Source organism: Anneissia japonica, unplaced genomic scaffold, assembly GCF_011630105.1.
Source record: "Anneissia japonica isolate Jap-2015-1 unplaced genomic scaffold, ASM1163010v1 scaffold4751_len126671_cov214, whole genome shotgun sequence".
Taxonomy (NCBI): Eukaryota; Metazoa; Echinodermata; class Crinoidea; order Comatulida; family Comatulidae; genus Anneissia; species Anneissia japonica.
The window spans coordinates 72101-88103 of NW_022749460.1; the positions used below are offsets into that span (position 1 = coordinate 72101).

The 16003-nt window shown below is 35.0% G+C and overlaps 1 protein-coding gene across 6 annotated transcripts in view; it reads left to right on the forward strand.

The window, feature by feature from the left end:
* LOC117121094 (delphilin-like) overlaps positions 1–16003 on the forward strand; it is a 74718-nt gene that overhangs the window by 7065 nt on the left and 51650 nt on the right. For 5 of the 6 annotated variants that reach the window (XM_033266196.1, XM_033266195.1, XM_033266200.1 and 2 more), the window contains exons 2-5: positions 9188–9878; positions 13113–13267; positions 13703–13777; positions 14463–14551. In XM_033266196.1, the coding sequence (XP_033122087.1) occupies positions 9204–9878; positions 13113–13267; positions 13703–13777; positions 14463–14551 (994 nt within the window). In that variant the 5' untranslated portion in view covers positions 9188–9203. The remainder of the gene's footprint in view (positions 1–9187; positions 9879–13112; positions 13268–13702; positions 13778–14462; positions 14552–16003) is intronic. The other variant, XM_033266197.1, reaches the window with a different exon arrangement.

The window sequence follows — 16003 nt, forward strand, 5'->3', positions numbered from 1 at the left end:
GCCCTGGTCAAGCCTCCTCCCCCCCCCCCCCATCGGCCAAAGCTCGTCGGCAGTCGGACCAAAACAAAAAAAGGCAGGCCCTAAAAGCTAAGGCTATTTTTCCCATCCCAGCCATTTCAGTCCCGAAGTCCCAATTAAAAAAAAAAAAAAATCTTGTTTTGGGAGTAAGGGACACCCCCTCCCATACCCTACCTCAGCTCGGGTCTTCAGCCCTCAGATAACGCTGTGCGCATAGCCTACCCATAATATACTTAGTCCCCCCCCCCAAGTCGGACATCCTAGTCCCCCATAAATTATATCCTTTTGTAATTTGCAGATTGCTTATTAAAAAGAGTACAGTAGGCCTATTTGTATTTTGTATACTAGAGCCGCCACTGCCTAGCCTAGTTCCTAGGCCTATCCTACAGGTCCTAAATACCATACGGACCACATGGGACCATACGCCATCATGCGCAACCACACGGATGCAAAAATGACATTAAAAATATTACCACATGAGAGTAGAAAACTTACTTTTAGAACGATAATTGTCCAAATTCCATTAAAAATTGATGTATGTTGTATTTTTGTTTGGTTGGTTTTGCCCGTCGTGTCTCGGTAAGTAATGCGTTGACATTTTGGATCTATAACGCATTGACGTGTCAGCAGAAATGTCATAGCATCACTCAAGATATATGTACTACAGTACCACATGGAGTGTGATAAACTTATTCTACATTAAGACAAAATGAGTATTTAAATTTCATAAAAAATACGCCCTTACTGTTTATGCTAATTAATGTGTCAAATATGCAAGAGATCAGTTTATAGAAGGTAAATAAAAAAATAAATTAGTATTCTTATCATCATTGCTTCACAAGTGACACCTTATAGAAGACAATCAAGACACTGAAAGCCTTCCATATCTGTTGCCTTCAGTGCATCCTCAGAGGGACCTGGGAAGACAGGATCCCCCACACGCAGATCCTGAGCAAGGCTGGTTCCACCAATGTCGAAGCCATGCTTTTTCGTTGAGTTTTCCGTTGGGCCGGACACATGGTCAGAATGGACACCTCACGACTTCCACGTATGTTGTTCCACAGGGAGCTGACCGAAGGAACTCGTCATATAGGTAGACCAAAGAAGTGTTAGAAGGACTTCTTAAAAACATTCCTCCCAAAGACCTCGAAACCCTCGCTACAGATCGTATCACATGGCGGCGGACTATTTCTGAAGGGGTCTGTCATTTTGAATTATCCTAGATGAAAAACGAGCAGCAAGACATGAGCGAAGAATCAACCCCCCAGCACCTCCAGCCCATTTTTCTTGTCCACATTGCACTTGGATCTGTGGATCATGCATCGGTCTACACTCCCATGTTAAGACCCACTGGAGATGATTGCGATCTAAAGACGGAGACTGAGAGCAACATCATCATCGTTTCGACAGACAGCTATTAACTAACTTAACTTAACTAATCATAAGTGACAGAAAACAAGAGTTGACATCTTTCGGGAAATGAAAAATATATTTATTTCCTCTCAAAAATTTTAATCGTCCCTGCCACCTTCTTTATTGTGATATCTTGCATAATTTGACATATTAATTAGCATAAACACAAAAGGCGTATCTTGATAAAATAACAGTAATGGTTTATGTAGTACAGGGCTCATGTATATGACAAACTATAAATACGGTACTGTACCGTTAGCCCCCGGGGGGTTACTCTTCAATATTTCTAGACGGGTAGGTGCCGCATTTACGGGGGTATTTTTGAGGACTAGGTAGCACAAGCGTTAGAATTTATGGAAGAGCTTCAGCATGTATACGGTATATTTGCGAGGACTTGGTAGCACAAGTGTGGTAAATACCGGGTAAATTTGGTAGTTAAAGTCCCTGCCCCGTCCCGTATCAAAGTTGCATCATTTTTTACACGATGTTAGCAAAGATTTTTTGCTAACCTCCATGCTAGACCTACCGTTGATACATAGCCACGAACTGTAGAGATCGAGAACAGACAGAACCGCGGTCTTATTCGCCATTGGGAACAGTACAAGTTTAATTTGGTTGGCTACATGGCCGTAATAGTAGTTCAACCGGCACCGGATTTTGGTAAATGGTAGTCCCTAGTAACTTTCAGTAAAATAAATAAATATTTTTGAATTTTTAATCTGTTTATATTTTACTTGTATCCCAATGGAATCTAATTCTTGACTACGGATAAATTGGTCATCCTATTTGTTTATATATTTTTACATTAATGCAATCTCCTTTACTCAATTGTTGTACACTAAAATGTATATTATAAAAAAACCCCCGACAAACGAAACCCCTAATAACTAAAGGGAATGAATTCTGAACTGACAATTTTTCTCTTCCAAAAATTTATCTACATACAATGTTAATAAAATGAGCAGTCCCGAAGTGAGTAGATATTTGATGAAATGTGTTATAAATAAATAAAAATGTATTATAAATAAATATTTTTGAATCTTTAGTCTGTTTATATTTTACTCGTATCCCAATGGAATCTAATTCTTGACTACGAATAAATTGGTCATCCTGAATCTATTTGCTTATATATTTTACATTAATGCAATCTCCCTTACTCAATTGTTGTACACTAAAATGTATATTATAAAAAAAACCCAGACAAATGAAACCCCTAATAACTAAGGGAATGAATTCTAAACTGACATTTTTTCTCTTCCGTGTGAGTCACGCACACCTTTATTTCAATCCTCTTTTGTAAAAAATTTATTATATATTTTTAAAATTTTCCAATTTTGTAATTTAGCCTTAAATAGGTAAGGCCCATTACATTACAATATAATAATTATGTGATAGCAATAATAAATAGTACAAGTTTGTATATTAGGCCTACTTATAACATAATAAAGTTAATAAAACAATTTTTTAATTTTCAAGTTCATTAGATTTTATGTTGTGTGCCTTGAATTTTTTAAATAATAGTCTCTCGATGAAATGTAACGTACGTAGTGGGTGTAGCAAGCCTATTTAAAAGGTTATGGTTGAACGTATTTCTGCAGATATGTCAATGCGTTAGAGATACTCAATGTCAACGCATTACCTTCTGAAGCACAGCGGCAAAAACCTGTTAAAAAATAGTCAATTTTTACCATAATTCAGACAACTATCACTATAAAACTTTAAAGTTGGTTTTTATTGATTATCAAGTCGTATTTTAATCATTTTTCATTTGTGTGGTGTCGTGTGGTTCCGTGAGGACCGTATCCTACCATGGATAGGCCTAGGCCTAGTTTAAAATGATAAAAAAAATAAACAAATCAGACCAAAAGATCTGAATTCAAACCTAATTTGGGTTAGGCCTAGGCTCATCGCCTACTACTAGCCTAGGCCCTAGGCCTATGCCTAAATAAATACTGTATGTAATATTAATTGGGCCTAGGGCCTAAATAATAACTTTCCTTTCTCAGTTAGCCCTGGTGGGAGCGAGAATGGGGTCTAGCCTAGTCTAGTTATTCTTTGTTACACTATAAACACTGCAGACGAATGGCAAATGATTTATTTATTGCATACTCTATATACAGTTCGCAAATCATTATTTATTAGTTTAAAAATCTTGATCCGTGAGTAACCTTGAAATCTGTGAGTTTTTATTCATCTGTAGTAAAACTGGCAAATGATAAATTATCTGTGAGTCTCACGGACAATCCGTATAAGTTGGCAACTATGAAGATATGCAAAAACAAGTAAAAACTGTTATTTAGCCCTAATAATAATAATAATAATAGGCCTAATAATAATAATAGTGACAACAGTAACTACTAGAGGGCACTCAGAAAGTGCAATACCCGTACCTCCGCATAAATTTCCCCCGCATATTGTCCCCATAAAAAAAAAAAAAACGAAAAACAAGGTAGACTCCTTGGGACTTGAACGTGGGGCTGGTAGTGCAGAAAACACTCTTCTAACCACTACACCAAACTGTTTTCACTACATCACTTTAAAATTAATGGTCATGTTTGTTTACACTTTATTAGCACACGTCTCTACGGCAAACAGTTATACAAGGTTTTCGATCATTGTGTCCTTGGCCTTTGACCCTGACCCTTCAAAATTTAGTCTGGTAGTGCAACGTGTTTATAAGAACTCAACCTGTAGCCAAATTTGGGGCAGGGGGCGATGACTCTCACCTGTATGACCCTTTGGAAACTGTCTGAGAGGACAGGAATCTATAGAGTTACAACATTTTAATTTAAATATGCTTTCAGTCCTAACCATGGTACACGTTGAGGTGGGTGTTTTCCTGTTTTCCACCCTAATTTTTTTTCACAATTTTGCAAAAAACTTAAAAATTTGAATGCTTAAACAGTGCTACAGTAGGTTATGTCAGGCCATAGAGTTCACTGCACTCCTGATTTTTTCATCTAACTAGCCCAGTTTCAGCCGTCATATTTAATGGCTGAGAATGCTATTTCCAGCATTTATTTTTTTATTTATTTTTAGGGTGACCCTAACAGCAATGCTTACTTAAAAAGGCGCTATCCTATAATTGTTTTTTACCTCACCCCTACCCATGATTGGTGGGGATAAGGTTGGTGTTGACGCCTTGGTACTCACATCTCCCTATTTTAAGCCAAAGTGTACAAAAACTAATCTGATTAAAAATTGACATAAATCTACTCAACATAGTTTGCCGCATCGTACATGCACCAGGAATCCCAAGGTGGTCCCCAAGGAGGTCCCCAAGGAGGTCCCCATCAATGGCGGTGCCAATAGAGAACACCGTTTCTAATTGGATTTGTCTATTGGGACTATGTTTGAAATTTTCCATTGATAACGAAATATCCAGAGGTGATGAAACTAGGGGTGCTGTGTTATGGAGAATAATGTGTGAACGGAAATGGTCTGCTGTCAGTTGGTTGTTACCATGCGCCAGTGATGTTGGAGTATATAGTACAGCAAGATGAAACTATTATGTAGGCCTGATGCATGAATAAATTCGGAGTTTGTTGGGTAGTGAAATGATTATTGTACATTTTAAGTGCTCCCTAAATTCATAAGTGTAATCTAAATTACGGTGATTAATTTAATTAGCGAAGATATGGAGACAATTATTTCGAAAGTTCCCTTTCCAAGAGGGGATGCAAATGCTTTGTGAAAATGAGTACGCCGTGGTACTCATTTTCGCAAAGAAATACACACAACTGGTTAGCTAACAATATGCCTTGATGTTACCTGGGAAGGAAGGTGCAATCACGTTGTTGCCTAGCAAACGTCTGTACTGTATGGGGTGGGGCTACTGATGTACTGTGTAGCATGGGACGATGAGGCATAATAAGACTAGGCCTATGCCCAGGCCTAACTAGACAGTGCAATAATATGTGATAGAAAGTACACTTTCGATAGAAATAAATTAAAATAAGAAAAAAAAAAACAACAAATAACTAAGAATAATTCAGTTGCAGAGGTACCTTGTTTACGTATTATACAATGCTAAAAATGCGGCTCTTTTACTGTAGCCCTAGCTACTACAAGGTTTCTGGGCGTAAATTCCCTTAATACCAATTAAGGGCTGCACAATCTCCTTGCCATACAAATTACAGCTCCCACTGACGTCTCAGTCGAGAAATACGGGTAGCTGAAGTTTTTCTCGCAAATCTGACTACGAAACCGTATGAAATTTCACGTTCCACTTTTGACCCTGAGTTGTGCTTCGCACTCGCCGCTGAGGGCAGTGTTCCGGGAACCGTGCGTTCAGTCTTTAAAATCTAATATTTTTGAAATGGGGAGGGCAAGAGATGATAAACAAACTTGAACTTGATTAATTATGCTGTAATTTCCAGCTGCCTCATGATATTATTATCACTTTTTAGTACCCTTGCTTTAATTAAGACAATGCTGTGAACATTTTAATTACTGGTAGCTTGCATCTCTTAACAAATTATTTCGTCAACAAATAAATCTAAGGTTTGTGATATTTATGGGAAGTTCTCAATTCTTGCATAGGTTCTATTTTACAACTTTTAACATGGATTAATTGAAAACATTATTAATTCAAATTTTAATATTTTTAGTCTTCTGATACTAGATTTCAAGTTTGTAATTTACAATTCATTTTAAAACATAAATGGTTGTATGTTTAACACCATCCTGAGATCTATTAGTAAAGTGCATTAAAAAAGAAAACAAAAAAATGTACAGTGTACCCCAGTTTGAAACCACTAATTAGAGCAAAATAATAATTCAGTATGCTGCAAGAATCAAACAGGAACCAGCAAATCTAATTCACCCAACAATAGTTTGGAGTGCAGGTAATGGCAGGTTTTAATATTCAATACATTTTATTATTTTAATATTTGATTCTCAAAATTGGCCGTACTCTTTAAAGAAATGATTTAACAAAAATTAGGATGGAATACAATGGTCTATGAAAAATATTGTAGGTTTTTAAAATCTATAAATTCACCCTACAATAGCTTTAATCGATTGTTTCCAGTGCAGTTAATGGCAGGTTTTAACAAATACATTTTATTATTTTCATATTTTATTCTCAAAATCGACCTTACTCGCAAAGAAATGATTAAAAAATATTAGGATGGAATGCAATAGTCTATAAAAAAATATTGTAGGTTTTTAAAAATTTTACATTTCATTGCTTTATGAGAAGTAATAATTAGACTATGAAAACTGGTTTTGACAAATCTACATTGTATCGGTTAAATAATAATAAAATTTGTACATTAGAAAAGTTCTACAGTAGATCTCTGAATTGGTTCATTCGCTTCAGTTTGTATACAGTGATTGTATTGATTTTTTGTGTCATTTTACTGCATGGACAATGGTCTGTACTGACATCATCTGACTCATCCTACCCATACCATGAAGCATCACACTGCTGAGCCTACAATCCTATTGTTTACTATTAAAGTAAATTGATCTGAGTATCTGCTGTGCATTGAAATATGTCCTGAGTTTAATCAGATATGGAGTAACTGAGCAGTTACTATGGTGTGAATATGTGTGAATGATTGTCTTAGTCATGGGGTGGGGCATTTTTTTAATTTGATGGGGGTATGGTGTGAATGATTGTCTTAGTCATGGGGTGGGGCATTTTTTTAATTTGATAGGGGTATGGTGTGAATGATTGTCAGTCATGGGGTGGGGCATTTTTTTAATTTGATGGGGGTATGGTGTGAATGATTGTCTTAGTCATGGGGTGGGGAATTTTTTTAATTTGATGGGGGTATGGTGTGAATGATTGTCTTATGTCATGGGGTGGGTCATCATATTAATTTGATATGGGAGAATATGTCTTTAGAGTATGATCAAAGTCAGAAATCTTTTGGTATCTTGTGGGGTTGAGACATTTCTATGGGGCAAGACATCTTTGTCATGGGTTCTGAAATTATTCTGATACAAATCCTTTCCTTCAATGGTGGTGCCAGGATTTGACCAATAGGAGGTTAGATGTCCTTGACTGTGGGTGTGGGAAAATGTGACAATGATAGAAACTTTCCAGTCACTGGAAGTGTTTTATTATTTTTTATTATCCACTATAAAAATCAGGCTACACACTTTTAAATTTAATAATTTCTATGCTTAAGTTAATAATTTGTATGTTGTACCCTACAAAATGAGCAAGTTAATCTCAAAATTATTTGTCAGTTCCAGGGCACAATGTGCATCTTTAACACTAACAGAATTGAATTATGAGGGATACAAAAGAAATCAATATTGTTTTCATCTAACCAGATATTGGACTTGGCTTTGTATAGGAATTTTAAATCTCAACAGTTGCATGCAAACAAAACTGCATGATGAAAGTCTAAATGAAGGAAATACACTGTCAAAAGAAACAATGTACAGTAGGCCTACATCTCTACTTTTGTCAACATGAATACCTGTTTCTCTTCTAATTTTTGTCTGGTGTACAATTGTGACTGATAAACCTTATTTAAACAGATAAATATCCAATTGAATGGAGTTTTTCACCAAGGTGACAAAAGCTGCAATATTGGGAATTAGTTAATCAAGGAATTAAGGAAAATTTATTGTCGACAATACAACAAGATAAAATCAAAATTTGTGTCCAGCCGGTGACTGTTAGTACAATGGATTAATAAATATAACATGATAATATTAGTTTAAACAATAGAACATAAAAAAAAACAACAGTATTAAAATATATACAAACATTTACCAGAAAATTTAAAAAGAAAGACCAATTATTGCAGATAACTTGTGTAACCAGATATTGTAAATTGAGACTTAACTAAACCGAGAAAATATGGCAGGTTCTAGAATATAGGCAAATAAAGTCTATCTGCTGAAGTTATTAAATATAAGTTGTGTACAAATGGGTTTCTACATCTAGATGTTCTACATTTCAAAGGTGGGGTCTACCTGAGTTGTTTTTTAAGTAATACGAGTTTAAAGGATGTGAAGCATCATTGATCTTATCTAATTTACATACGACTGTCTGGTTATACCGTACATCATCAATACCATAACATCAGCTTTAATAATTCTTTTTGCGATTTTCAGTATTTTAAAAATCTTGTGTTTAGAGTACCATTAAGACTGCACTTGTTTGTAATGAACAGTTTGGAATCTGAACAGTTTATTTGTCTGACTTGGAGGCCAGAAGACTATTGAAAGGTCTTTGGTTACCATAGGTACCACAAGCTTTGATTGCCTTGGGGTTTCATAGCTACATTCTTGTATTGTACACAATTTATGCTGAGAGCACTTGGTAATCATACGGAATCTGTGTTTTTGTGAAACGGCTAGGTACTGTAAAAAAAATATTGAATAGGAAGGAATAACAAGATTGCTGAAGTATTAAAATCTTTTGACATCAAATTTAGCAGTTGAACAATTAATACAGATTTAACTTTTAAGCATTGTATGTTGATTCTTTTATACTATGCTATACATGTTGATGCTTAAACGTTAAATAATACTTAGAATTAAAAATATGTTAATTTTTATATACTTGTTGATATTTTAATATTGGTAGTTGAAAATATGCTGATTTTTATACGTGTTGATTTTTTAATGTACTTATATGTACAGTAGTTCTTTTATGTACTTTGTTTTAGTGTATTAGCATTAATATGTTCAAATCTGCTCTGGAGAGGCACTGGTCAACCAATTTAAGGTAGTGTTGATGCTTTAATATTTTACATTTAATACTGTATGTTGGTTCTTTTTATTATAGTTATGAACAGAACAGGATGCCTTCCAGACTAGGAGCAGCAAAAAAAGCACGGTCCGTTGGCCGTGCATCAAAAGCTTCAAGCACGATTTCACGTAGAAGTCAACCTGCACGTCTGCGTCAGCCCCTACTAATGCCAGTCAATAACAGCAACTGGCCTGAATCATTTGGATTTTCAATTGGAGGTGATGCTCCTTCTTACATTACACATGTTAAGAAAGGCAGCCATGCCCAGTTAGCTGGGTTGCAGGGAGGTGATCAGCTTGTTGAATTGCATAATCATAATGTTACACAGATGTCTGCAGAAGGCATCAAAGCCCTTGCAAGACAGTGCCCAAATGTACCACCAAGTATTGTAGTTGTTTCGTGTGTGCGCCAGTGTGATGTAGTCCGTGATCCTGATGGGAGGTATGGAATGACCTTGATCGGCGGGGGACCAGTTTATGTTGAAATTGTGGAAACTAATAGTCCAGCACATTTTGCAGGTCTAAAGACAGGGGACATGGTATTGGAAATAAATGGAACATTGATTAAGCATTCTGATGATGCAAAAATATTTGTGAGTGGTGGACGCAAACTTAATATAAAGATTATACCTGGTGCTGGCCATCAATCTGTTCGACAGTTGGCTTTGAGATTTGAGGGCATGATGGGAGTAGATCGAAGAACAAGAACAGAAGGATTTTTTAAAAAGGTATGGCGTAGTGTAAATATTCATAATTAAACCAAAAAAGACCATTTTGTGCCCAATCGGATCACCTCACAGATTAGGCTGAAATGTATTTCTAGCAATCATATGTCCACAGTTCTCAACTTACTGTAGGGTCGGGAGTTGCTATCAGAGGTCATTAAATTTTCAAGAGAACAAGAAGAGGGTCAGTGAAATGTATGGTATGTCATTAACACAAAAAGTACTGTATCAGTACATTTTGAGCAGCTCGTAGAGAGAAAAGGGGTTAAGACTCTTGTTTTGAGAAATTTTTTTTTCTTCAGGTAAAAGTTACCATACCTGTACCTTGTAAACCTAAACATATTGGAATGCCTCACAATTTTGTATATGATCATTTTATAACACTATCAGTTCGTGAAGAATGTTCTTTAAGTCTAGTTATTAAGCATCTACAGTATCTGTCCTACCAATATAATCACTATTACAACCTGGACATTTAAAGCCACGTTCACATGTCTCCATCGATCGCGAGCGGTTGAGATGCTGGGTCGTGAGCGGTTGAGATGCTGGGTCGTGAGCGAGATTGTGTTAGATATAAAAAAATGGCCAAACTGCGTTCGTTACACCACTTTCGAGGCGACCAGAAATAGATTTACGTCACATCCCAATTGGTTGTCGACATACAGTACCAGGCATGCAATTTCTGATCCTAGGCCTGGACAACAATCCTCCAACGGTCCTCACCTGACATTTTTGGGTGATTGCCGATGTTCCCAATTCTGTGGTAAACCGGCAAGTTTAACGCATTTCTGTAACTTATATTGCATTTTCTCGTTTTATTTCGGAAAGCCACTGAAAATAAATAAATCTATTTATTATATGTGGCAAAGACAAGCCAAACCAGTCACTTGTCGCAAATTGTGTTTCAGAGATAATAGCAAAAACATGTTAGAATGTGAAATTTTAAAAAATCTATTTTATTTCACTAAACTAAGGTTTATATATTTATAGATCATGCTGTGCTGTTATTTTTCCAAATTTCAATGTTAAAGCAACACTTTTTAATAATTTTATAATAGTTTCTGCATGAGAAATGCCTGAAATCATAAACTTTGAAGGCTGATTTCTCATTGTTCTTTAAACAGCTGTATGCTTAAATGCTTGTAACTTCAGAAGGAAATGTCGGTTTTGAACGATTTTTTTACCATTTTATAGCTCTTATTTTACTCTTTAACCCTATATTAATAACTCAAAATCGATTTTTGCGACGAGTGACTGGTTTGGCTTGTCTTTGCCACATATATTGTAAGTTCGCCTTTATTTTCGAATCATAAGTTATAAAAATTTGCATTTTAAAATCTTCCGAACGTAGACCTAGGCATTGGTACACAACTGTACACGTACGTTATTAAATCATGTTTGTAGAAGAAATGTACGATACGATATCCATGAGTAATATTACTTTTAAACTTAGTTATGTGATTTATTGTTGTTATATTAAAAGTGATTTTCAAGTTTGTATAAATGGTAAATACCACGCCATTCTTAACTCTATTCCAGGCAGGAAACGTGAAGTCACACTTTTTCTCCCTTACTTTGACCCCAGAGATGCTTGTATCTGATTGGCTTTCACGCAAAAGAGGTCCCAGCTCGCTGGCGACCCGCTTGCAACCGGCTGTTCACATGGATCGAGAGCGAGCTGCATCGAGAGCCACTCGAGAGCGGCTTGTCGTGGGTCACCCACGACAAAAACCGCTCTTGAGCGGTTGTTCACATGAAGGCCCGACTCGCGAGCGACCTAAGACATGTGAACGCTGTATTAAATGATAAACAACAGAGCTCCTACAGTATATTCCGCAGGGGTTTGATCTTTAGTAGATATCAAATGAGAGACATTTTTGTACTGCCATTGTTATGAATTTTACCTCTTTAACTAAGTGTTTCTTTACTTTGTTTAACCCATTAGGACCTAGACGTGCTAATGATAAAACTTTAAAATTGTACTTTAAATTTAAATATATACTTTTGAGTAGTAACTATAATGCTTCATCACCATAGGCAATATCAATATATTTAAATGTTTCGCTGAGCAGAATAAAATAATATTAAATAAAATGGTCAGGGTAGCGGGATGGAAATTTTTAAAATTACCCCAAATTTGATGCTTTCTTTTTATCTGTAAAATTGAAAAGAATATTAACATTGCTGATACCTTCATGCCATAGGTGTATGGAACATTTTAAGAAGGTAAAGACATTAAAGGTTTGGAGAAATACACTGATATGTCTAATCATCATTATAGGTATAGACCATTATTTGCTGTAAGCTTGTATTTTAAGGGGTCATTTATACCCCCTGCACATTTTTGGCAGAAATGGCAGAGTTATAGTACTAAAGAGCTCTATAATGATGGCATCACAACATTTGTGGAATCACATCAATAGTTTTACATTATTTAAAGGTATTATGTAGCTTTCAATGTTCTTATGGTAGCGGGACGGAATTCCAAAAGGTGGCAGGACGGAATTAAACAATTCTTTTGGTTTAAAATTGTTTAAAATATTCCAAAATTACTTTTTAAGCCAAAATCATAAATTACACTTTTAAAATCGTAATATTGTTAAGAGTTATGGAAATGGAATCGATGCAAACTGAAAAAATCAGCAACTATTAGGATTTCCGTCCCGCCACTTTTACTAAGTACTTTCTTAAGTTTGGTCACATGATACACAAAAAATTGGCATATTATCACAAAAACAATATCAGCTTTAAATGCCCAGATATTTATTCTTTTAAGTGACATTAAATAATTTCATAAACTTTTAAAAGTGAAAATTTGGTTTTAGGGTTGACAGGTTTTGGATTACACCCTGAAGTCATTAACGTTTTGGTTATGAAATCACCCTAAACAGTGCGATGCATCTCTTAATGCTTTAAATTAGGAATTTCATAATGCTTTTCAGTATCTTATATCAAGGTAAAAAGACAATTTACGTGAACCGTTAGGGTGTACCCAGGATAATGGTCTTGGAGCCTATTTTCAAACAGGCATTATGCCACTGGTCAAGGCTCCATTGTGGAGTTCTGGGAAGTAGTAGAAGGTGCTCTTTGGACCCCTAACATATAGGCATATATGCTGAAAGTAATACGTCTGAATTGTTTCTAATATAATGTAAATTTTCTTTTCGAGTTCCAGTTCTCTGAACTAAGTACAGTATTTTAAATGTTGTATTAATCCATATTACATCCATATTACAGCTTGATGCGGTGTTTATAGATGAACCATCAAAGAAAGAAGCTTTGATTGCATTGCTTAAACAGTATGCTCGTGATAAGAAAGTTGATAATTTTGGTCGAGCATTAGCAGCCCTTCTAGATTCAAGTAATCAAAAACAAATCTTGGATGACGTCAGGTAATGTGTGTATTCTGTCCTTTTTTAGTGTCTTCTCATATTCTATACAGTAATTAACATGGCAATTTGTATTAGAGTAGTTTTGTATGACCGTGGATATTACAGATTGTAGAAAGCAAACATTATTCAGCATTGTAGACTTAAAATATGTCCATACATTGTACTGTACATGTTTCAATATCATATTTTTTCCTGTGTTGAAGACAAACCCTTTAACATATATATTTACTGTAGTAAAAATTATTGACATACTTAAGTCTGTTAAACTTTAAGGTGAAATTCTTAACGTTATAGCTGTGTTTAAGTTTGTTTTTTTAAGGTGAAAATCCTATGTTATAGCTGTGTTTTGTTTGCAAACCTTAACATTCAATTGAGTATTAGTAAAGTTTGTGTAAATTTATGTTGCATTAAAATGTTGGCCCTTTTTATTGACAGGGTATTCGTTCCACCATCTCAAAGGGACAGGTTTAGTCTGTACTTTAGTAAAGATTCTCAGTATGCTGGCAGAAGGTAAGGAATTCAAACGTCAATTATGTAGAATCAGAGTTTGCAAGTGGTAAAAATACTCCACAGATAGAGGATTTTGCAGAATAAAACATAATAATTTCCTTCATACTCAAATTGAAGTAGTTATAACTTATTGTTTTAATGATCTTTTTACATAGCAAAACCTCCAATACACTGATCTGCCCTCCCCACAGCTCCCCCCTGTTTTTTATGTTACCGTACACAAATATCTATTTGATAATTTTAAAGAATAAACAATTAATTCTATCAGTTTAAACAGTATACAAAATTTTCTTTATAAATTTTTTTTTTTATAGATTTTAAATCTGATATTATTTGGTAAATTTTGAATAATTTGGCACATACTGTAAGGTTCCAAACTGTAGCCTCAGCAATTTTGAAAGATTTTCATAAGTCTACAGTCTGTAGTACAAAGTAAAACATTTACAGTATCCACATCTATCAGTTGTCATTAACAAGTTATTGCATTTGCATGAGGATGTCATAGACCAAATGAGAAACTCACCATGGCAGACAAGATGCTCAATGAGAAACATTAGTAGAATACAGACTCAGTGAAAGCAGATTATACTTCAGAAATATTGTATTAACCTCATTGGAATTCAGTATTATTTAAAGTACTATAATCTTATGTTGTAGTGCTTAACATTTTTTTCTGGTTTTAAAGCAGATTTGTTTCAATTGATCGAACGGGTGGATCATTTGGGTTCATGTTGGTTGGGTCAGGCCCAGTAATGATTGAATCTATTGACTCAGGTAAGCAAATGATTTGAAAATTATGTTGACTGTAGGGCAAAAAATTCCTTCCATACTTTTTTTTCTGAAATAATAGCTTCCCTCTTGTTTAACTGACAATGTTATTGATGTTAAATACCAACATGGTAGTGAATGTACATTGTTCTCACAAGGATTTTGCTACAATTTCCTTGGCCACCCAGTCTTATGGCACCCGAGGCTTGTTGGCAACCAGACTTATGCCACCTTAGGCCTTTACCAACCAATTTCAAGTTTGTTTAAAGTCACATTTGCAGCTTCCAAATTGTTATGATTTCTAATAAAAACACCATATATATATTGTTTGAATTATATAGGACCTTTTATTAATCTTACTATGTTTTATTTCCTGTTTACTGTAGTTAAATAAGTCTTAGCATTAAGCTGGTTTAATGGCACCGCCAATAAACTATCGCCTACATAATCATTTTGCCGACATCTTATCATGGTTTAATTGTAATTAATTCGCCCATTAACTTGTCACTGAACTTATATTTTGGGGTCCAATCAACTAATTGTATTGTTAACTTGATTCTAATTGGCTAATACCAGTGTTCTCCCGAAGCCGTTTTAGCCGTCAATTTTACCAGTAAAAGTAACTTACCAACCAGTTAATATTGTGTGTTGGTAGAATAAAAAAGCACTTATTAGGCGTAGGTAGCCTAGGCTGACCTTCTTTCAATAAACGAATATCATTCCAGTCCAGGCCTAGTCTTGGACTAGACTTTAATCTGCAAGTGTGGAAGGACTATTAAATAAGTCCTAACTAAAGAAAAAAATAAATTATCTTACCTTTTTGTCACATCGTAAGTGCTATATTATTATTATCATTATTATTGTTGTTATTGCTAATCTTCTTCTCCTCCCCCTCCCCCGCCATGTACACCGTCTCGGTATTTTTAATTTTAAGTTTGGTGCAGAATTTATTTATTAAAAAGTGACTTAAAACTACATGATGAAACTACCGATCACTAGACACAATTCTGGTATTTTTTAATAAATGTTATTACATGGTAAAAACTAACTCCCTTTGCATACCATCCTGGTATTTCATGTTTTGGGGCTGTAAATGTTAAACATTCTGTGTTGGAGTACCAATGTTTTCATTTATTTATTTGTTTGCAGTTTCAAGATAAAAAAGTAAAAACTAATGTGTATGGGTACTGTTGATTGTGTTTAGTATCTGTTGGGTAAAATTTAGAAATTGATCAACTGGTTGGAGCAATTACTACAGTAATCTCTGTGCTGTTTTCCTGGATGATAGGCCTATGGTCATACTGAGTTCACCTTATATCTTTCTGTATAGGTACTATCAAAAGATCCCTGTTATATTGATTTTGATTACCATACCAGTATTAAACAATCACTATAGCATATGATAAATGATAGTATGCTTTGTAAAAGCAGCTCATGTAAACAAATGCCTCCTTAAAC